General features: G+C 45.7%; 1 protein-coding gene across 3 annotated transcripts in view; it reads right to left on the reverse strand.

Moving 5' to 3' along the window:
* Positions 1-22,799, reverse strand: part of MTUS2 (microtubule associated scaffold protein 2) — a 504,165-nt gene that overhangs the window by 12,331 nt on the left and 469,035 nt on the right. For all 3 annotated transcript variants that reach the window (XM_081129726.1, XM_081129725.1, XM_081129724.1), the window contains 2 exons: positions 6,286-6,500; positions 1,609-1,714 (listed from right to left, as the gene is read on the reverse strand). In XM_081129726.1, coding sequence (XP_080985852.1) covers positions 1,609-1,714; positions 6,286-6,500 — 321 coding nt within the window. The remainder of the gene's footprint in view (positions 1-1,608; positions 1,715-6,285; positions 6,501-22,799) is intronic.

Below are 22,799 nucleotides of genomic sequence, written 5' to 3' on the forward strand. Positions count from 1 at the left end.
CCTGCATATTAGAATCACCTGGGGAACTTTAAAACGACCTGGTGCCCGTGTCTTTGTTGCCAACATTTTTCTTATATATCTAATTGGCTATAAGGCTATTTTTTCTGTAAACAAGATAAAATAGCTGGTTGACAATTTGGGGTTTTGAGGGGTTGCTGTTCAGTTTCATTTCTCCATTGGTGATTCCCACTGTTACTCCCATATTTATATTCTATATAAATGTTAGCAAGCCCTCATAATGGTCTATATAGGGACAAGTGGACACATGGTGCTAGTCTTAAAACAGTTAGCATTTCTTCCAGATGAGATGATTTGCCCCAGAGTTGGTTTCCTATTTTGAAACAGTACATTGGGAGGAGAAACGGAGACTGAGGGCCCTCTAGAGGGATCAGAGGTGAACCCACATAGAAGACAAGGGCTTAGGTACAATCTTTAAAATAAAATCAGTTATTTGAGCAGCATTGTTATGAATTTATACACATTTTAAATAACATCTTAATTTTGTTTTTCCTTTTTTTATGTTTCATTATGTCCTTTTTAATGTCCCTCTATTTGCTGTGATGTTATCGGTTTATAGCAAAATCGCCTTATAGCCAATTAGTTATGTGGTGCAAATGTGCCAAAAATGTCTTGCGTCAAAGATGTCTACAGCAAAGATGTGAAAATGTCTAAACAGGAACTGGTGCTGTCCACGTGAGATGTGCTGTTGGGACAACCCTCCCTGCTTGGGCTTCTTCCTGCCCTAACAGCTCCCAGAGGTGGTGGGGCTGGTTTTTCAGGGAAGCCTAACATGAGTACTGACTACTGCACAATGGGCTTGATGTTCACAAAGAACATTTAAAAATAGTAAAACATGCCTTGGCCGGTGTGACTCAGTTGGTTGGAGCATCATCCCATACACAGAAAGGTTGTGGGTTTGATTCCTAGTCAGCGTACACACTTAAATTGCAGGTTTAATCCCTGGTGGAGGCAAGTACAGGAGGCAACCAATGGATGTTTCTCCCATATCGATATTTCTCTCTCTCTCTCTCTCAAATCAGTAAAACATATCCTCTGGTGAGAATTAAAAAAATAAGTAAATAAATAAAACATGACGTTAATTTTTAAAATTAACTTATTAATTTTAAATTTATTAATCTATTGTTAACTTTCTGGCTGGGGGAAAAGTGAGGGGAGGGAAACTGAAAAATAAGTTGTATATTTAGTATAAATGCATGTTAAATGTATAAAAAGTTTCTTTCACAAAGTCTGAATCTAAGTAGTGTTTAGTAAGTGTTGTTATAACCTATGTAGAATCCTAAGGACCCAAAGATAATTCCCTCCCTGGAGTGGGACCTGGGCTGTTGCCAGCCTCCCATTACAGTGCCCAGGGTTTCCAACATCGAGTCGAGGCCGAGAGTAACTGCATCAGAGGAAAGAAGTGCTACCTGGATCCTGGTTTTCCATCTCTTCTTGCCATAGCAAACAACACAAAGGACACACCAGGATTGAAAGGAAGGAAGAAAGGAAATGGAACAGAGAGCAAGAGGTGCTCTTGCGTCTGCAGCAGGGAGGTTCGGCTCCCATGGCCCATCCCTGGGGGCCACACACATCCAGGGTGGTAGCTACCTTGGACTTTGTGATCGTGGTCGTCCTGTAGGATTGCAATGGCCACCGTATGGTTATTTTCCATCTCTAGGAGAGCAGCCTCATGGCTGGCAGTGATATCTTCTACCTGTGGGAGAGTCACAGTTACGGTTACTCAGAGCTGGGATGGGTGGCAGTGACATCCTCACTGCTTGGAGAAGAGATGGAATTCGATGAATAGAAAGGTCAGTAGTCCAAAATGTCAAGGAAACGTCATTCTGCTGAGATGACAACTGCCTTCATCCTTGTGCCAAGGCAAGAGAGCCAGTATTCGGTGATGATGTGGCAGCCCCTGGAGTCGGGCTATCTGCAGGAGGACAGTAGCTCCAAGCAGGGGATGGCTGCTTGAGCCCCCTCTTACCATATTGGGCCTGGCTTACAACCATCCACTTCCCACTCCCATTCCTTCCCCTCACACCAATCACTCTATGGGGTGAAGATTAAGGAAAAGAAGAGAGACCTTCTTTCTAGATGGTCTGCTCTGTTTTCCAGTGGCAGGTGAGAGCCACAGTGCACAAGGTAAATGGAGGGAACGAACATTTACTAAGCTTCCTGCTATCTGCTACTCCACTTACCCTCCCAGGAACATTATAGTCAGTACTTATGCCCATCTTACAGGAAACTGAGGTTTATAGAGGTTTGAAACATTTTGCCCAAGGTCTAGTAAGGGGCAGAGCCAGCAGTCAGCCCAGGTCTGTCTGACTGCAAAGGTGAAGTGCTTTCAAACACACCCCTGCTGCCTTCCCAGCAAGACATAACCAGTGCCTTAGGAGCCTCTCACCAAGGCCAAGTCAGCTGGCACCTGCTTCCCAGCCATCAGCTTGCAATCTGGGCCTCCCATCCAGAAAAGCGAGGCTGCTCCTGGAAGGGGCTGCTGTTCATCTGGCTGCAGGTCATTTCCAGGGGTTTAATCACTAACAGCACGACCAGCCTAGGATTTTTTATTTTCACTCTTCCTGGTCTCTACCCCCTACTTCCCGCCATCACCATGTGTACTGTTTTGTTATTCTGTTCTTGTGCTGCTGTTTTAACTTCAAATGTATGACTTACAGGAGTAACTGCATAAAATAACCTCTCCCTACACTAGCAAACCAGAACAGTGTTTTTCCAAACTCTTTGTCAGGGACCTTTGCAAAAAGTACTATTATTGTACACCGTAACACAGCACATACACATAAAACAAAGTGTCACAAAACAATACTTCCCCCTCCTACTTTGAATAATCTGTTTTTAACATTTTGATTCCATTTAACTTTATTTCAAAATGCTCATCGGCCCACTAATGTGTCAAAACCTGGCACTTGAAAAACACTTAAGCAGGAATTGTGTCCAGATGCTGAAGCCCCTGGTGGACCAGTTATTACTGCTTGTAGATGGTAACATTCAGCCACTGCTTAGGGTCCTTCGTTTCTCAGGAGATAATTCACAGGCAGACCTCTGATCTGAAAGGGGAAAGGGCTCTCCACAAGAAAAGAAGCCCACTTGTGGAGTGGATGCATGAGATTATTTTTATTTTAAAATGGGGTAGATTTTTATTCTGGATACTATAACTGCATGGGAAAATGTGCCTGACTTCTCTCTCCTAAGGTAAATGAGAACTTCATCCATGAAAACAAATATCACTGGCAAAAGCAACAATGAACTCCACAGTGTTAGGAAAGCTGCATCACAATTTTAAAAAAACATGATATGCAATGGTTCACTTTTATTTACTGGCCATTCTTGATGAAACAATGTTTTACTTAAGGCTCAGAGCTATGACTCCTTTTGGCAGAAAGGCTGATTACCACAGTATATAATTGTCCAATTCTTGTTTATATGAGTATTTTTATAGAATCTTTGTCCAAAGAATTTCAGTCTCTTGAAAAAATAAATCACTCATTTAAAAAATGGAAGTATATTTTCTTTCTGCTTCATTGCTGTCAATCGAGCCTAGAGCACCTTGTCTGTAGACCCAGGTACCCACACAGTATTTGGATTCTTGATACCCAGTTCAGTCTGAAGAAAAACCTTTGATCAGTCCCTGGTGTGATTCTGATTTTGCTCTGACACAAATTGCCATGTTCCAGAAGAGTCTCAAGCATCCCTGGTAGTGAAGACACCCTGACAGGCAATACGAAATTATGTCTGAAGCTGAACGGACTCTCTTCTGGTTTATTGGGAGGCAGGTCTTTGATTTAGTGGTGACACAATACCAGAATCCAGGCTGGCCTGCACTGCCTTTCCTCCCCCACTGCCCGCATGCTCTCTGCCGGGGAGGCTGCACAGGCTCTCAGCCAAGGCTCAGCAGCAGGGGCCAAATCTGGGTCTGAATGATTCACAGATTTCAATCATCCATCCCAATCAGTGGGTGTCTACAGGCAAGGTTTACTCAGACCGACGGCACTCAGATGTTATTTCTACCACAAAGTGTTCCCTATCCTCACAGCTAGAAGTAAACTCTCAATTCCTAAACACATCACCTGTGCTTCTCACTCAGTATCAGTTTCTTGGGCACTTCCTGAGAACTTCCCCTGGTTATCGCCTGAGGCATGGACCAAGCAAGCCCACAGTTTATAAATCTTGGTATCTCTGGCAGGACCCTGACATGGTGCCTTGTGTACAGGGAGCATTACCTCAGTATTCTTGGCATAGGTGAGTGGATAAATAGATGAATTGCTTTAGCTTTTGTGAAGGATCTAGAGGAACAGAACTCAGAGTCCTCATAAGACACAGCCCTTTTAAAATATTCATAGGCAGCTCCTTCAACTCATTCTCAATGTCAGGGCCTTCTTTCCTTCAACAGAGCCCAGCATGAAATCTCTAAAATGCTGCTATGTCCCAGCTTAAAGGTGAGGCAAGAGATCATCTCCTAGGCATGCTTCTTGCACACACGACGCTGTGGGAGGCGCTCTGCCCCAGCAGAGCCCCACTGCTGGACCGGCTCTGCCCAGCAGTGCCTCAACTCTGTAGTTTCCGTACACGGCACCTGCATGGCAACCTTCGCTCCGAGGGTCCCTTAAAGCAGCATCTTCTGCCTGGCAGCCACCCCCTGCCCTCGATCCCCACCTCTTGGCACTTTCTCAATCAACCCAGATCTTTGGACCAGAAAGTCTTTTAGTGAATACAGGTATAAACATGTTCTCTGTGCAAAATTGGGAGTGAATGGCCCAGAGGCAGAGCTCAGGCTATTTGCACCAGGTTTGGGATGTAGCAAGGGACCATGCTAACACTGCAGACAGCCGCAGGGACCAACGTCTGCTTACTGAAGTTATGCTCTGAGAGCTTAGGAGGCAAGATGCTGGAGGTTCTGGTTCTCATATTAGCACCAGCAGTAACTTGAGCTGGAACCTATTCTGTTTCCTGGTCTCTAAGTCTAAGCAACCTCAAGCATGCAGGTGTATCTGGTTTCTACAGAAAAGGAGATGCTAAATACAATAAAATGCGTCAAATAGGGGATTTTTATTACAACAGTATTACTCTGAATCTCTCCTTGTGCCCCCTAGGATTCACAAGCCTCTGGGTGACTATTTGGAAGCAGTCCGAGGAGGGCAGCCAAAATGTTCATGATCGTGAAGGGCCACCCAGCACTAGCCTGAGATTTAGAGTACTCTTTGAGAATGCCATTAGGAATATCATAAGCAGACCACAAGAAACAATACACCACTTAGAAGGCCAGTATTAAGGCAACATAGCCTTGGGAATGTAAAAATAAGAGAAAAGAAGGAAGCAGAGCTAGTTCTCATGGAAGCAGTCTCCTGCCAGCACCCACAATAGTGATGGACAAGGCTACCCACTGTCACCTGACAGGCTCCCTGGGAATTATTCTCTACTCATTCCAGATGGAGGGCCCTCTCTGTAAGACTACTGGGCTAGCCAGCGGCATTTGTGCTTCCATTCGGCAAGTTCAAACTGACAGCCTACTCCGTGCAGGCACATTCAGGTACCAAAATTCTATCAGTAAGCCTGGCAGACAATCCTCACTTCATGCTTGAGGGCAGGGCCTCGGCAGCCAGAATGCGTTCAGCCCTGGCTTTCCCGTGACTAGCTCTGTGAATTCTGGCAAGTTATTTAACCTCCAGGTCTCAGTTTTGTCACCTGTAAACTGGGGACAATAATGATATATACCTGTAGGGTGATTGTTAGGATAAAAGGTACATGTAAAGGGTTAAGAGCAGAGCCTGGCACACAAGTGCTAAACACACGTTTGCCTTATCACCCTTCTCTCATGGAATATGCAGACGATAACTAGGATGCAAAAGTAAAATTTATAATATGTTAGATAGTGCTAAGTGTTGAGGAAACACTACAGCAGAAAGTGGGACAGGAAGAGTGTGTATGTGGTAGGTGGAGGAGTCATAATTTGAGACCAAAAAAAAAACCTCATTGAGAAAGTGACTTTTGAGAAAAGTCTGGAGGGGAAGGACAGAGGGAGCCATGGAGTGTCTGGAGGGAGAGCTTTCTAGGCAGGTAGGGGGAGCATGCCTGGGATGACAAGAAGAGGGAGACCAGAGGGGCTGGAGGGGAGGAAAGTAGGCAACAGAAGAAAGAAATGAGGTGGGAGAGGGAACTTTACAAGAAGCTCACCTATGGACAGGACTTCTGGCTCAAGTCGCATTGCTCCCTGCCACCTTCCACTGCAAGTCCCGGCAGCAGAGACAGCGCAGCGCGCACACTGACCTGCTCCTGGTGCTGACACCGGATCCGCAGCAGCTGGGCGCTGTGCTCCTCCTGAAGCTGGGTCATCTCTGCCTCGAACTGCAGCTGGAGTCGCCCCTGCAGGTCCTGGAGCTCGGCCCGCTGCTGCCAGCCCAGCTTCCTCACCTCATCCTCAAACCGCCTCTCCAGCTCTTCCTTCTCCTTCTGTAGTTTCTCACATTTGGCTGTGTTGAAGGCTGGGGACAGAACAGCATCTTTGTAAAAACTGGGAAGCACCAAAAGGCTTCACACCCATGTGTAGGGCATCCAGGTTAACGTCAGAGCCGGGAAAGACCGTCTCGCTTTGGAAGAGCCTCACAGTTTGTAAAGGGCTTGCCTTCTACTGCACTGAACATGTGGGGAAGTCCGAGGTCACCTGGTGCGCAGAGAGGTGTGAAGGCAAACTTGAGCTTCCTGACTGCCAGCCCCATGGTCCTGCTGCTAGAGCAGGGCTCCTCTGAGGGCCCCCGGACCACGCGCATCAAAAACATTGGGCATTGGTTCAGCAGGCACTCTCCCAGGCACACCCTGGGTGGGGCAGAGCCCGAGGCAGCAGCCCAGGACCTAAAGGTTTCACAAAGTCCTCAGTGACCCCTCTTCCAATCAGGGCTCAAGACCTGTGCACCTCTGGGAGCTGAGACAGGACAGGGGATGCACCAGGCTAAAGGCTGTTCTCTCCAGACTGAAATGCCGAACTGGACAATCACAGAGGAAGTGTGGATTTCTTTTCAGGGGCCCAAGGCTGCACAGTAACCATGCAATACCCCCTTGCATAAGCATGTCACCCTGTCCCTGTCCTGGTGTGCTTCCCAGGCCGCCTGCAGGGGACAAACCACTGACAGCATCCTGCTGATCCACCTCCTTCGGATCTGTGCCTGCCCGGGGCTGTGGGCAGCAGCGGCCTGCTTTCATTTGCAAGATCTCTTTCTCAACGGCAAACTGCTCTCACAAAGGAGAACAGCATCTTGACGACCTACTATGTTTAGGTGAATAATGCTGATGATACACACGTGCGGCACAGGTGTCCAGTCGCAGGCACACGTCACTCACGGTTCCCAGGGACGGTGCTGCCACGGTCTCCACCCTGTGTGCACGCTGGGCAGACATCGTCATTTACTTTAAAACTGAGTGAGCAGGGATATGGGCTGGTTCATGATAACCTACTTCTAAGGTAGTTACACAGCCTTTGAAACGCCCTGATCAGAAGTCCTGCCCTAAAGAGGAGCTAATTCAAGGGTTTCTTGGCCACATTTGGCTCTAAAAGAGTTTGTTAATTAGCACAAGGTATGTTTCAAAGTATTTTTCCCCTGATGAAATGAGTTGTGGGTTGGATGGATAGGCACCTTGCCCTGTGTGGACAGTGCAGCAGCCTAACACTGTCCCCAGTGGTCTTTTTGGTCACTTGTACCAGTGTCCCACGTCCCACCCTTGCGTTGGGGATTCTGGTGCAGAGTCTGGTGAAGTTGTGAGCAGGGTCTGCCACTGTAATCAGGGTGAACTGAGGGGCAGGGTGGTGGGCGCTGCTTCCCCCCAGGGGTAGGCAGTAAGCAGAGGAACTATCTGCAGAGAATTTCAAAGCCATAACCACACAAAGGTTATTAAAGCCCTCTGCTTTAATTGCCACCTTGTGCCAGCAATTCTAAAGAATGTTTGTGAAAAATACTCCTCAAAACACTCATTTGGCCCTAGCAGGTTTGCTCAGTGGTTAGAGCATCGGCCTGCAGACTGAAGGGTGCCGGGTTCAGTTCCAGCAAAGGGCATGTACCCTGGTTGCAGGCTCGATCCCCGGTCCTGGTCGGTGCTCCAGCGGGAGGCAACCAATTGATATGTGCCTCTCTCTCCCCTCCTCCACTCTCTCTGAAAAGCAATGGGAAAAAAACAACAAAAAACGACACTCGTTTGTTGGTCTAAGTTATAAACGGTTACTACAATTACTGTTGAGGCTTTTAACCATAATTTTTGTATTTAAAAAAATCACAAAGTTGGAGGTGTGGTACAAGAACATTATTGTACAAATGACTTTTCCCGTTTGAACAATTTGAGAATGAGATGCTGACCTGCTGTCCCATCAACCCCAAACTCCTTAGTATCTATTCCCTACCCACAAGGACCTTCTTCTACATAATCGCAATTCAGTCATCAAAGTCAGGGAGTCAGCATCAATCCAACAGCGCCACCTGATGCTCAGACCCATTTAAGTCTCACCAATTGTCCCAATAATGTCCTTTCCAGAAAAAAGACCCAGTTCTGAATCACGAGTGGTCCTGTCTCCTTACTCTTCTTTTATCTAGGACAGTCCTCTGCCTTTCCTTGACTTTTAGGTCCAAGACACTTTTAAAGATGACAGGCCAGCTATTTCACAGAATGTCTCTCATTTGGTGTATCTGACGTTCCCTCATTATTAGATCCAGGTCCTGTATGTTTGGCAGAAATGTCACAGAAGTGAAGCTGTGTTGTACTTTTCTCATTTGAAAGTTAATAAATTTTAATAATCTTTAAAATGGAAATTTCTTCTTTTTAATTGTTTATGAGGTGAGTCAGGAAAACCATGCTTAGTATAATCATCATTATTGCAAGATTATATTGGAAATGATTTTGTGATATAGAGGAGGGAGTGTTACAAATGGTCCGCCTGGGTATCAAATAGGTTAGATATACCTATGAATATAAATATTATTGTCACATCTCTTAGGTGAGGGGCAGATGCTGGGAGTACACTAAGCTTCCCACCATAGGCAGTTTAACAACACTTTGCTGGTTTACTAATAAATATGAAGGTGCCTAGCAGAGTCAGGCTGAGGCTTTCTGATACCTGGCAGCGAGGTCATGGTGGGGGAGGTCAGCATTCTCCTCTTCCTCTGACCACTGGAGGCTACATCCCTACAACAAGAACCCACAGTAATCAATGGCCAGAGTGGCTCAGGCCTGGTGGCAGGGGTGTGGAACGCCTGTTCCCAGAAGTTCTGACCCACGGGCTTTAAGGAGTTCCAGCTTTTCCTAAAGACCTAGGGAAAGTCTAGGGAAAGTCACCAGAGATTTCACCAGCGATTTTCGCTAGGGAATAATGTTACCAGGATTTGTAAACTAGTTAGGTATACACATGTACAGGCTTGTCCTGGGATGACTGGATTTTAATAGAACAAAGGCCATGAAATATCCATTAAAAAATTAGTGACAGAGACAAAGTCAAATTGAGGCAAATAGAGGAGTAATAATTTCACCTAAGTGGGGGAAGGCAGAGAGTCATCCTATAGACAACACCAGGGAATGACTGGGGAACCCCTGGTAATGAGCCCCAGAGTGGGTTTCTGGGTTTCCAAGGCCTCTTCGGAGGGCACTTTTGTTTCTATAATTCAGGTTAACTGACTTCATAGTGATCTTTGCCTTGTGTATCATGCCCTGGTCAATGGAATCAAAATAAAGCAATGACAAGAATATGTCTGCTTGTGTTTAAAATAGTTCTGCAACATGGTCATGCTTTAGGTACACTAATATTTTACTTACTTGTAGGTCAAACTTTGGAAACAGAGCCCAAACTGGATGACTATGTCTAAGAGGCCTCAAGGCCCCAAATACATGTCAACATGTGGCACTGAAGGCCCAACCCTGACAACTGAGCCTTTCACGTTGAGAGTGAAGTTAAATGGCTCACAGTATACTGAGTCCTGAACGTCAGGGTTTCCAGATAATGTAGATTAAAAGGGGTGAATGGGGAGGAGGAGGGAAAGCCCAGGAAGGAAGTGGTCAGGTGACACCTGGAAAGGAGGGGAGACAAAGACAGAACCAGGAAGGCCAAGGGGGCAGCTGCAGCAGGGCCACCAGGCCTGGCCTCTGTTCCAGGCTCGTCGGCTCTCTGTGGGCATTCTTTTACCTGTGAAGAGAGGAGGTTGGGCACTGCCATGGGCCGAACTGTGTCCCCCTAAATTCACATGTTGCATCCCTAGTCCCCAACACTTAGAATGTAACCATATTTTGAGATGAGGTCTTTGAAGAGGTGATTAGGTTAAAATGAGGCCTTTAAGGCGGGACTCTAATCCAGTCTGACTGTGTCCTTATATAAGACAAAGAAAAGACAGCAGGGATGTGTGTGCTCAGAGGCCCTGTGAGGACACAGGGAGAATACGGGCGTCCACAGGCTCGGAGAGAGGCCTCAGCAGAAACTGGCCTGAGGCAGCCTGACCTGACTTCCATCTGCAGGACTGCAAGGACAAGTTTCTTTTCGTTAAGCTCCAGACCGTGGTGCATGTCTCAGCAGCCCTCACAGACTGATGCAGGCACCTGACTGCAGGCCGCCTCTCTGTTCTACGTTCTAGGATTCTATGGACATTGAAACAGCGACCCAGGTCATCAAGAAGAATGTCTATTACATCCACAGTCTTCTCTTAAAGAAGACAGGCATCCCGTTTTTTATTGATTTCTTTCTAAAGCGGACCCCTAAAGAGATAAGCTTCACCTACAGAGAAAATGTGCTTTTAGTAAAAGCACTCATCCCCCAGTGATGCTAGACATGAGTAGTGACTGTGCTTGACATGTGTATGTGTTTAGTTTAGAATGTTCTTCAACACACAATATACCCTGTTTAATCTCCCCAAGAAAAGATGGGTAAAGCAGGCATCTTTGTTTTGATTTTATAGAATAGGCAACAGAGGCTCAGAGGGGTTAGTCACTTGTCCAAGGTGACACAGCTGGAAAGGGAGAACCAGGACTCCACTCCGGTGTTCTGAAACTCGGCAGAGCCCCTTTGAATAATAGGACTCTAATCTGCCTCATGTTTTGGAAGAAGCAAAACAAAAAAAAAATGAGGAAAAACAGATACAAAAATCCCAATTAGTTTAAGGTTCCATTTTTATAATAAATACTTTGTGCCATTTCTACATATTCTTTAAGACAAAGGATGAGCATTTCAACAAATGGTTAATGACTGACCCCACGTGTGAATGTAACTGTAATGCTTCTGAGTAAGCCCCTTCTTGGTCTGGGAGGAGAAAAATACATGGATAATTTATGGGGACAAAGGAGGAAAGAGGAAATGGATTTAAGAGGGTGGTTATTAATGATAAGTTTTGAAAAGAATAGAAAATGCTGCTACATGAGAAGTAATAACTACTGCCCATAAATAGGAAATGGCTTTATGGGGAAATGGCTTTGGATGAGCGTGTTTCTTCCTTTCCTCCACATTAATTTGGGCTTGCAGAGTTTTAAAAGCATCCCCAGGGCACCTGCTCATCCAACACACTGCCCGGGGTCACCCTGAAGGCCAGGTTATGGCTCCATGTGAGTACACTGAGTATTTACTGTTCCTAAGATTTTTCTCCTGTAAAAAAAAAAAAAAATGGCATAAAACGGTGACTTTATTTGTTACATAAATTTTACCAGTGACTTCATCCCCATGTTGAACATTCCTATTCCAAGGAGCTTTTAATAACTTCTTCTAAAATGTTTAAACAGAAATGTAAGTGGAGGTCCTGGACCTCTCTCCACTGTAGAATTGACACTACAGAGTTCTAAACACTGAACTCCCATGGCCCTCTCATTTAACAAGCTTCACAGCTTGGAGTCCCATCCCACAGCACACTGCCAACCTTCACCCTTCATTCCATAGTTTGCTATCTGGATAAGGAGACCAAAAGGCTGCTAGATAATACATTTTAAGGCCTTTGAGGGTTGGAGGCTTAAATGTTGTCATTCCTTCTTTAAGGATGTCAAAGGCATGGCCCGAGTGTTCTGTGCTCTCCCTGAAACTGTTGTAATTAACCTAGTTATTAATAACAGGAAGGAGCAAAGGGAAGGCCAATTATTATAGGCATGTCATTAGGGCAGCTTTGCCAAGAAGCTGCAGCTTTACATTCCCTAGGGAGCCACTGGTCCATTCCCAGCAGATCACTGAGGGAAGGGACTGGACAGTGGGGAGATAGATACGTGCCCACTAAAGTTGGGAGGACTAGAGAAAGTACTTGTCTATCAGTCACACCTGAGAACAGATCATTGGCCAGATTGGGTGTGGCCACTACAGGGGTGTGAAATTTGGGATATTTAACCCCCTAAACAAAGGAGGTTGCTCTCTTGGCTCTTGGTTGACTCCTGGCTTTCAGGGCTCTTGCTCCTGCCTCTTGGCATTCTCCCATGTGGCCCACGGCCATGTGGCCCCCACATGCAATGGAATAATGGCTGCAACTAGCCCGATGCTGAACTGCGCCTGGCTGCAAAATGGAACGGGAACTTTGGACACTGGCTTTGCTTTTAGATCTACTGAAACTCCAGCTATACTTCTTCCAGGACTGGACTAAGAGATATGGGACTTTGGAAACCCAGGGATGTAATTCCACACAAATAAGTCACTCATCCTCCCGTGTGAGTCTCAGAAAATTCTTTTTCTCGAGATACTATATGGACTCCACCCCCAGTACTCAGTGGGGAAAGGGATTCCCAACTTCCCAATGACATCCTCAGGCCTATGACTGGTTTTTGTACAAGGGTTTACTGCTTTCAATTTTACACAGGAATGAAGGATTAATATTTTCAACCTACAAAATCTCATTTTTTAAAAGATGTGCATTTCTCCATGAATGCATCCCAGCCTCTCTCCATAACTTCCAAGTACATCAAATTGATTCCAAGGAATGAAATGGATCACCTGGAATGGTTTCTACCCATTAACTTTCAGGCACAGACTCAGAAGAAGCAGAGTTTATAGGCAATCGACAACATCCCTAGTGTGTTTATGACTAGCAGAGGTATTTGTCTAACGCCCTGCTGGACCCTGTGCTGCCTTCATCTACAGAATCCCATCACTTAGCACAAGGCCAGGATGTTTTCCATAAGGATGCGCGGATGGGACAAAGCCAGGCCATCACTTTCAGCCTTTGAGGAGATAGGCCGCTGGGACCGCAGTATGGGGAAGCACACCCCTTTCAGAGTTCCCAGAGCTTCTCACCTATGGATGTGGGGTTGTTCTGGTTGACGGGTTTCAGTCCCGACTGCGGGGCAGAGCCGGTTTAATTGGTAACCGTTTCTCCCTGGGATGCCTCTAGAATAGAACAGCCACCTCAGAATCATCCCATCCATAGTGGCAGGTTCTTTGTGGAGCCCGGATTCCTGCCAACAGCAGACTATTCTAATGTACACAGTCACTAAAACCAAGTGAACATTTATAGAAGTGACCTGAGTTTCAACTGAAAAGTGAAGGCAACTAAATCCCTGAATCAGAGTCTGCATGTTAACAAGACCCCCATAGGAGAAGACTTGTATGAGAAGCACTGTTCTGAGGGACACGGGGTATACTGATGGCACATGGAAGTAATACTCCAACCCATAGTGACTCCCTCTCTCTAAGCATGCACCTCGAGGTGGGTGAGGCACTGGCTTCAAGATTACTGGTAAAGTAAATTTCTCCTTACTTGAAACCTATGAGGATGTCCTTTGTGCCCAGTGAGCATTCAGTAGCCACGTGTGCTGCTGGGCAGCCTGTCTGGACCAAGACACCTGTACAAGTTGAAGGCTGTGAGATGGGCTTCGGATCAGTGTGGAGGGGTAGGGCTGGGTCTGGCTTCATGAGATGGTCAAGGGAAAGGGGGAGTGACTGATGAGTTTTAGAATGTGGGGACAGAAAGAATAGCAAGTTAGAGAAAATAAAATAAAATCCACCTGAGACCAGATGAGGGATCATGCTGACCCCTTTTCAGGGCAGGAAATAGCAGCCAGACATGCAGTCCCACACAGAGCCAAAACAACAGTGCAAGATTTTCGGGATAGCCTACTTGGTTACCGGGTGTGAAACATAAAAGCAGAGACACCTGCACCTGTGGCATTTCCTGGTGCTATGCAGAGAAAACCACGACAACTGTGTTGCTGGACAATGTGATGTGAAGGGACCGATTTTTGTTTTGGCTTATTGCCCTGCCTCCCCCTGCTGCTTCGAGATTGGGAAGAACCCATGTGCAAGGGTGCAGTTCCTTCAATTACAGATAGACCCGAGGGGTTACAATCCCTGGCAACAAATCTGGAGGGAGTCAGGAGCAGCCTGCACAGCGCTTCTGTGGGAGGCATCTGCCAGATGTAGGTGGTTTGTAAAGTGACTTTGGGCAAATTCAAACCAGGGGGTGCTGACCAGAGCTTGTAAGGAAAAGGGAGTCAAAGCACACACAGGCACCGGGATGGCATGGTGGCCTGTGCACTAGTTCAGCAGGATCCTAGCTATGCTGGAGGGCAACAACAGTGCAAGAAGATTTTCAGGGTAGCCTACTTGGTTACCGGGTGTGAAACATAAAAGCAGAGACACCTGTACCTGTGGCATTTCCTGGTGCAACAAGACTGTAGGTGTCCTCAGTAGGGGACATCTGGAGAATCATATCAGAATTCCATCTCACAGCTCTTAAGACAAGTTACAATGTATCTGCAGTTAGGACACTGATGATTTGGGAGAAAAGGCCTAGTCACTCCTGTCGTCTTTACACGTGCTGAGTCGGAGCTCCTCCAAGCGCTGTGGCCAGAACATGGGGTGCAGTGTGAAACAGACATGGGCATGACACTCCTGTGCAGGGGATGAACCCCTGAAGCTGCGGGTCTCCTCATCTGTTAAGTGGGGATTGTGCCAGGACTTACCTCCTAGGGCTAGGAGGGTTAAATGGGATAATTCAGAGTAAGTGCTTAGCATTGTGCCTGCCTCGATTAGTCATTCAGTATGAGCTGTGGAATGTTTTTGAGGGTAAATAGAATCAATGCAGTTTTACAAATGGAACTATTTCCCACCCTTCCCAAATGCTAGGGTGGGACGAAGCATAAGACACACACGTCACACACGTGCATCTAGGTGGGCCCAGTCTGACTGCCGAAGTTCAGGCGCTGGTACTCAGTGCAGTAAAGACACTGCTGCCAGGGCTAAGCATTGTCAGTGTAGTTGGTTCGCTCTGTCCTGCCGTACTTCCAAGCACACGTCGTCTGAGGAAACAGTTATTGCATAAAGACCTGTGACCACTGTCCCAAGTCTTAGAGACTGAGGAACGACTGCTTGTGTCCAATACAAAGCCTGAATTAACTGTGTCCACCTTACGTCACGGGCACAAGGGTGGCCAAAGGTGCTGCTTGCCTGCAATGGCTTGTGTGACAATGACTTCATCAGAATCTCTAAGAGGACAAGTTCTCCACTTAGTTACTGGCTGGTTAGAACAGTACAGTCTGTTTTCTAAAATATAATCAGAGAAGCAAGAGGGGCCTTCATATCACACTAAGTACCAGAAGATGCAGACATTTCTTTCTCTTCTATAGTTTTCTAGAAAAAGGCCTCAGGCAGAGAGGAAGGACAACAGCTTCACTGCACAGAAGGTCTGACACTCTCCACCTGCTGGACACTCTCTATTGAGCACTCCGCATAGGGGATGTCACCAAACATCACAAACTCTTTGAAGCAGGTGCATTTCCTACTCAATGGTCCCATTTTATCTATGGGGACCCTGAGCAGCAGGTCAGTCTAGATCCATGGCTTTTTCAAGGTCATGCTCATAATGGCCATGTGGTCCTGCCTTAAGCCAGTGGTTCTCAGACTGAGTGGGCATCAGAATCGGGTGTGGGTGTGTTGAAATGTAGCCTGCTGGGCCCGCCCCAGAGCTTGATTCCATGGGTCTGAGAATCTGTGTTTCTAACAAGTTCCCAGGGGATGCTGCTGCTGGTGGTATAGGGACCACATACTGATAACCAGTCCTATAAGCAAAGACAGTGCTTCTTAAACTTTAACAGATTGTCCTGTTAAAGTGCAGACACTGATTCAAAGATTGGGGTGGAGCCTGAGGGTGTGCATTTAGGACAAGCCCCAGCTGGTCCACAGACCACTGTGTGCATCGAAAGGCCCTCGTGCTCAGTGCTCAAGCCCCCAGAGCCCCATCTCCCCTGGTGTGCAGAGGACCAGCCGCCTTCACAGCCTGCGTCTGGAGCACAGGGCAGACAGTGTCTGTCACTGACCACAGGACCTGCTGTTGCTGCCGCTCTGAATTCTAGGCCTACCTGCTCTCTCTCAGCTGGTGTGCGCTCCCAGTGCCCACACGGTGCCTGCGTGTGCAGACTTAGCTCTGAGGGTGTGTCTTTCTGGAGAGTTCAAGTCCCAGGACACTGAATTTCCTTCAAGGTTCCTGTGTGTGGCTTCCCATCCTCACCTTTTAGTTGGAGTCATATATATATATATGGTGACACCCTGGCCCTCTGGCCCCATCATGCACCCCGGTCAGAAAGGAGGCTGGCACTGCTCACAATCATTCTCTCCTTCCTGGGTCCTTTGTGGCTCCACTTCACTGACAAATGAAGCCCTCATGAGCTCCCCTTGCCAGGATAATTGAAGAAGAAACAGGGTTTGGGGATAGAAAAGGGAAACAGAGCGGACAGCAGAGAAGAAATAGAGGCGTTTGCATTGACGTTTTGATGGGTGCGATAAACTGAATAAAAGTAAATTTGGACCTAAATTCTGAGCTGTTGGGGGCAGGGAGCTGAGACACAAGAATGAGGAGCTGATGCCTGAGCATTAGGGCCGCTCTGGGTCAAGGGGTCACCAACAGGCCTGGTCATAATAGGGGAACCACTACCTTTTGGACAGAGAGGCAGACATTAAAACAGAACAAAACAAAAGCACTGTCTCTGAGCAGGCATGAGAGGCAGAGCGCTTATAGGAAAAACAGGCAGGGCCCTCCGTTCAAATGCCTGTTGGACAGCTCATGACGTTGGGCAACTCAACAACAGTTTTTCTGAGCCTCCATATTCCCATCCGTAATACAAGCTAATTTGTAGCAGGGTTATTGGGAGAATTAGAAGCCATGTATTTACACTTCCAGACATCTCGTAGGCATGCAATACATGCAGCTTTCATTATGAATGATATATGCGTAGTCCTCAAGCATCTGGGGAAAATCCCAGGGCAGGAGAGCCTGGAGTACCTCTAGTGAGTAAGGGATGGAAACATAAATTAATTTAAATGTACAAAATGGCATAAAATTATCTTTATTTAATCTGCTGTATTATTTTATTTTAATAAGTACAAAAGTGTTTTTAAGAGTTTTTCTTATAAGCTCTGTCTTCCCAAATAATTTTCCCCCTGTGGCCTTAAGTCCCTGGAATACCACCTCTTGCACAAGGGATTCAGGAAACAAACCTTGACTCCTAAGCACAGCCCAACCCCTGAGGGGCCTTGGTCTGCTGGCAGGAAGGGAGAATCAGATGGATAAATGGACGATGACAGCAATGTGACAACTGCTATGACACTATGTGTATGGAAGCAGAGAAGCAGAGAAAGGCTATGAAGCAGGCATTCCTCTAAGGCGAATGGCCCTGCTAGGGCATTAAGGAGGTGATGGCCAACTTTAGTTTTGCAGGAAGCTTGGGGAGGCTGGCGGGTGGGGAGAGGGAGAGTCCACTTCAGGAGGAGCCGGGGAGTGGGCAGAACTCCTGCGGAGGCTGTAGAGTGGGGGCAGCAGGGGTGCGTCTGGGCAGGCAGACGGCAGTCCCACCACAGCATGCCAAAATGTTTGAATTCTACTTATCCTAAGAATGATATAAAGCCATTTAAGGATCTTTCTTTATCATAGTGTTTTGATTTTTATTTTCTGCATGTGGAAAAAAACCCCAAGCAAAGTGGAAAGGAATGTGGTGAGCAGTAACTTCCCCTCCCACCTAGACCCCCTAGCTAGGGACAACCACGTTCTTGTCACAGGCAGACATGCTTCTGGTTTCTGATGGATTTTAATCGCCTAAGTGACAGAGGATGGGCCTAGGGGCAAGAGGAGAGGTAAAGGGACTAGTGAGGAGGTTTTGGTAAAAGGAGAGACTAAGTCACTACATGAATGAGGAGAGCACAGAATCAGGACAGACTTCCAAATTCTAACCAATGGGACCTGGTGACTCACTGGACATCGAGCATGAAGAAGAGGGAGAGGTGGGGTCGATGATGACCCCCAGCTCTCTGGGTCAGTTTACTCTGTGGATTGTGGGATCAATAACTGAGCTAAAGATGGTGGTTGAGCCTGCTATCTGTCTCCCATCTCCTTTTCTGTCTTTTATTGATAGTATTCTTCAAGTTGCAACTCAAATGGCTGCCCTGCTGGAGACTCCATCTTCCAGCCTCCCTAGTAGCTTCTTGTGGCCCTGTGACTCTGCTTGTGTCAACAGGATGTGAAGCAGAGCCACGGGGACATCTGAATCCAATTCTGTAAGGAAGCGGCTTGCCCTCCGCTTGCTCTCCCTCTCTTTCCCTCAGGCTGAAACGTGCGCCTGCCCACATCAGCCTCAAACCCACAGGCAGGGACAGAGGCTTTGGGAACAGTGGAGCAGAGATGCATGGCCATCCCTGGGCCTCTCATTTTTGAACTATTACATGAAAGACAAATATCCCTCTATCTTATTTATGCCATATATAAACTCTATACATTCAGAACCTCTTTGTTACAGCAGCTTAACTTGTACTTGAACTATTTGAGGTATATAGGAGAAGCAGAGATTTTGTTTTGTTTTGCTCTGAGGTGGGGAGTGTTCAGTGGGTGGAAATAAAACTGTTTCACCATGAAGAGTTCTATTGCCTGTGGTTCACCAAGAGATGACCTCAAGAGAGACCAGGGCTAGGGATGTGGCTTTGGGAGGGAGTGGCTTAGGTGGTAAAGTCATGGAGGTAGATGAGATCGACAGAGATCATGAAAAATGAGAGGAAAAATAGCCTAGGACAACATCTAGGACAGCCACTTGAAGGAGAGAGACACTTACTTCAATTTTATGTTACAAATATTTGTTAACACACCTGTTTTTCCAACTGACTATAAATTCTCTGGGTTTGTGCTTACAGCTTTCTCATACCTGAATAAAACATCTGGGGTGCTTAGGCAGAATAGGTATTCAACATTCTCTTCAGAACAGTGCTTGTGACAATTTTCATATTTTACCAACAGATGTACTTCCAATTTTCCTGTTCATGACTTGGCCATCAGAGTCTGTCTTAGGTGCTGGCATTTAGAGGAAAGAGCAGGTGGGCCAGGTAGGGCTGTGGCAAACCTGAGAGAGCCTGTGCCCAGGTGAAGGAGCACTTGCCACTCAGTCAAAAGAAAAACAGCACAATAAAAAATGGGCAAAAGACATTCACAAAAAGAGACATCCAAATAGCTAGTTAGCACATAAGAAGAGCTCAGCGTCACCAATGACCAGGGAAATGCAAATTAAAACCATAATGAGATCAGACTGACGAATGTCAGAGAGAGGGAGGAGGGCGGGGGAGGGGGGAGAGTAACCAAAGAATTTATATGCATATATGCACAACCCAAGGACACGGACAATGGTGTGGAGAGGGACTGGGGAGGGGGATGGGATGGGGTGGAATGGGTTATTGGGGAGATAAAGGGACATTTGTAATATTTTAAATAATAATAATAAAAGAATAATAAAAAAAAACAAAAACCATAATGAGATATCCCTCACACCTATGAGGATGGATAAAACAATAACAGCAACAACATTACTGATAATACCGAATGTTGGCAAGCATATGGAGAGACTGGAATTCTCAAACACTGTTGGGGACAATGCAAAATGGAACAACCATTTTGAGAACTATTTGGCAGTGTCCCCTAATGTTAAACTCACATCTGTCTTCTGACCCAGTAATTTCTCATGTAGGCATTTACATGAGAGAAATGAAAACATCTCTTTCCATAAGAAGACTTGTGCAAGGATATTCATAACAGCGAAAAAATGGAAAGAGCCCAAATGTCCATCAGCAGATAAATAAATTTTGGTATATTCATGCAGATAGAACACAAGTCAAAAATAAAAAAGGAACAGACTACTACTGATACACTCAGCAACATGGATGAATCTCTTATGCGGAACAAAAGCATCCAGATGCAAAAGATTCTACACTTTCTAATCCCATTCATATGAAACCCAAGAACAGGCAAAACTAATCTGTGGTGCAGGAAATAAGAAAGTGGTTAGACTAAGGAGTATGTAGAATTGCCTGGAAAGAGGCATGAGGGAACTTTCTGGAGAGATGTAAATGTCCGATATCTTGTTTGGGTGGTAATTACATTGATGTATTCACAGTCAAAGATCACCAATTTTTTAAAACTGCAAAATAGTCTTTTATATTATTTCTCCATATATCTGCCATTTTGATCATCTTAATTCTTTCCTATAGATCTAAGTCTCTATCATTTTAAAAGGATATTTTCTTTGAATGTAGAGTTCCAGGTTGACATTTCCCCCCTTTTATAGCGCTTTAAAAACTTCATTCCACTGCCTCCAGTGTGTTTCTGATGGCGTTAACTGTCATTCACATCTGTGTCCCCTGTATATAATGTCTTTATCTGGTTGCTTTAAAAAACTACTTTTACTGATTTTAGAAAGAGAGGAAGGGAGAGGGAGAGAAAAAGAGAGAGAAACTTTGATGTGAGATCGAAACATTGACTGGCTGCCTCCTGCACGCCCCCCACCCGGGGTCAAGCCCGCAACCTAGATATGTGCTCTGACTAGAATCAAACCTGCAGCCCTTCAGTGCATGGGACAAAACCCAACCAACCTGAGTCACACTGGCCAGGGCTTATCTCGTTGCTTTTAATATTTTATCTTCAATTTTGCTTTTCAGCAGTTTGACTATGATGCGCTCAGGTGTGATTCGTCTAGTATTTATCCTGTTTGAGGTTCACTGAGTTTTGTGGGTCTGCAGGTTGCTCTATTAAAGCCAAAAATTTGCAATGTTTTGGCTATCATTTTTTTTCAAATATTTTTTCTCCCCAATCTCTCTCTTCTCTTTCTGTCAATCCAATTACGCATCTATTAGACTGCTTAATGTAGTCCTGCGGGTCACTGATACTCTGTTCATTTTTAAAAAATAATTTTCCCCCTCTGTTCTTTTGATTAGATGTCTGTTGATGACCTTTTCTTCTGCAGTCTCCAATCTGTTGTAAAGCCCATCCAGTGAGTTTTCATTGCAGAGATCCTACTTTGGGTTCTAACATTTCCATTAGGTTCTTTTTTATAGTTTTAATTTCCCTGTTTACTCATTATGTTCCTCTTTTTCTAGGAGTGGTTGAATATGTTCATAATGGTTTTTAAATTTTCTTAGCTACTAGTTGCAACGTCTGGGTTATTTCAATACCTGTCTCAACTGACTTCTTTTTTCCTTCATTATGGGTCCTGCTTCTCTGCATGTCTAATTTTTAAAAATTATATGTTCAACATTGTGGATGATACATTGTAGGAAGTTTGTATTTGATGTCTTTCTTTAACATGTATTGGATTTGTTGACAGGCAGGTAAGTCGCTGGATTCCTTTGATTCTGTCTGGTGTGGTTTTAGTCTTTGCTGGGGTCAGTTTTTCTTTAGTCCTAGAGAGGCCCTATTCTAGGTCATTATCTCCCTTCCTTATCCCTGGCCTTTCTCATGTCTTAACTGATTGCTCAAGGTGCTCAGGGAGATAGATCTCTCCACCCCAGCTGCTCTGGAATCCCACCTCCTGGCATTGCACTTCTGGTACCTCCATCCAGCTCACAGTCCTGCAGCAGCCGCCCTCTGTCTGGCCTCTCTGTGCACAGCCCACCCCTCATCTAAGAACAAGGGGGACTCCCCGACCCCTTGCAAATTCCTAGGGCCCTGCTCTGCTCAGCTACTCCTCTTTAGTGGTTGGCCCCACAATTACTTTAATCACCTTGAACTCTGCTATCTGCTTCTTCAGATCAGCGAGATGGTGGTTATTTCCTAAAGCATTTCTCTGTGCCATGGTCTGGTAAGCGGCCCCGGGCAGAGAGCTGGGGCTAACGTGGAACTCACTTAGTGTGCGTCCCTTTTCATAAGAGTAACAGGTCTGTGGTGTCCGTTGCCAATGCTTAAAAACAGCTGCCTCATATATTTTGTCTGTTTCACAGCTGTGTAGAGTCCGAGTTACTCTATTATGGCTGGAAGCAGAAGTCTGGACATGGGTAGTTGGTAAGAGCATCCAGGTGGTTCTAACAGGCTTCCATCTCCTCCCAAGGGGATCCCTAAGAATTAAGGTCCTAGAAAAGCAAGTCATGCAGATGGCTGCCCAAAGCTACCTCAGTAAAATGACATTATTATTTACAGCACATGGTTGATTTTGGACCACTAAGCAGTCTTCTGATTACAATTTTAGCTTTCTAGGTAGATCTGCCTATAAGGAGATCTATTTCTCATTATAAATTAACAAATCGGTATTTTCATTTTCTACATCAGGCTGTAGTAAACACAGTTAAAAGATGTTTCCTTGACAGAGCCACTCTTGGTGTACTAATGACAAAAACAAAAGAAGCTGGACCACAATGACTCCGCCAAGGTCAACACCCACACTTTGCTGCCTGCCTGGTCTCTCCATCTGGAACCATTATCAGATTAACTACACTCTCACTACATGCTTCATCACCAGCTGTTTTTGTTTTTTCTTTTAAGAAAATAGTTGTTTTAAGGAGCTCTGAGATGACGACCAGAATCATTATTGCTGAAATTTAAGTCTTTACACAGTTACTT

The sequence above is a fragment of the Miniopterus schreibersii genome (assembly GCF_964146895.1).
Source record: "Miniopterus schreibersii genome assembly, chromosome: 2".
NCBI classification, from domain to species: Eukaryota; Metazoa; Chordata; class Mammalia; order Chiroptera; family Miniopteridae; genus Miniopterus; species Miniopterus schreibersii.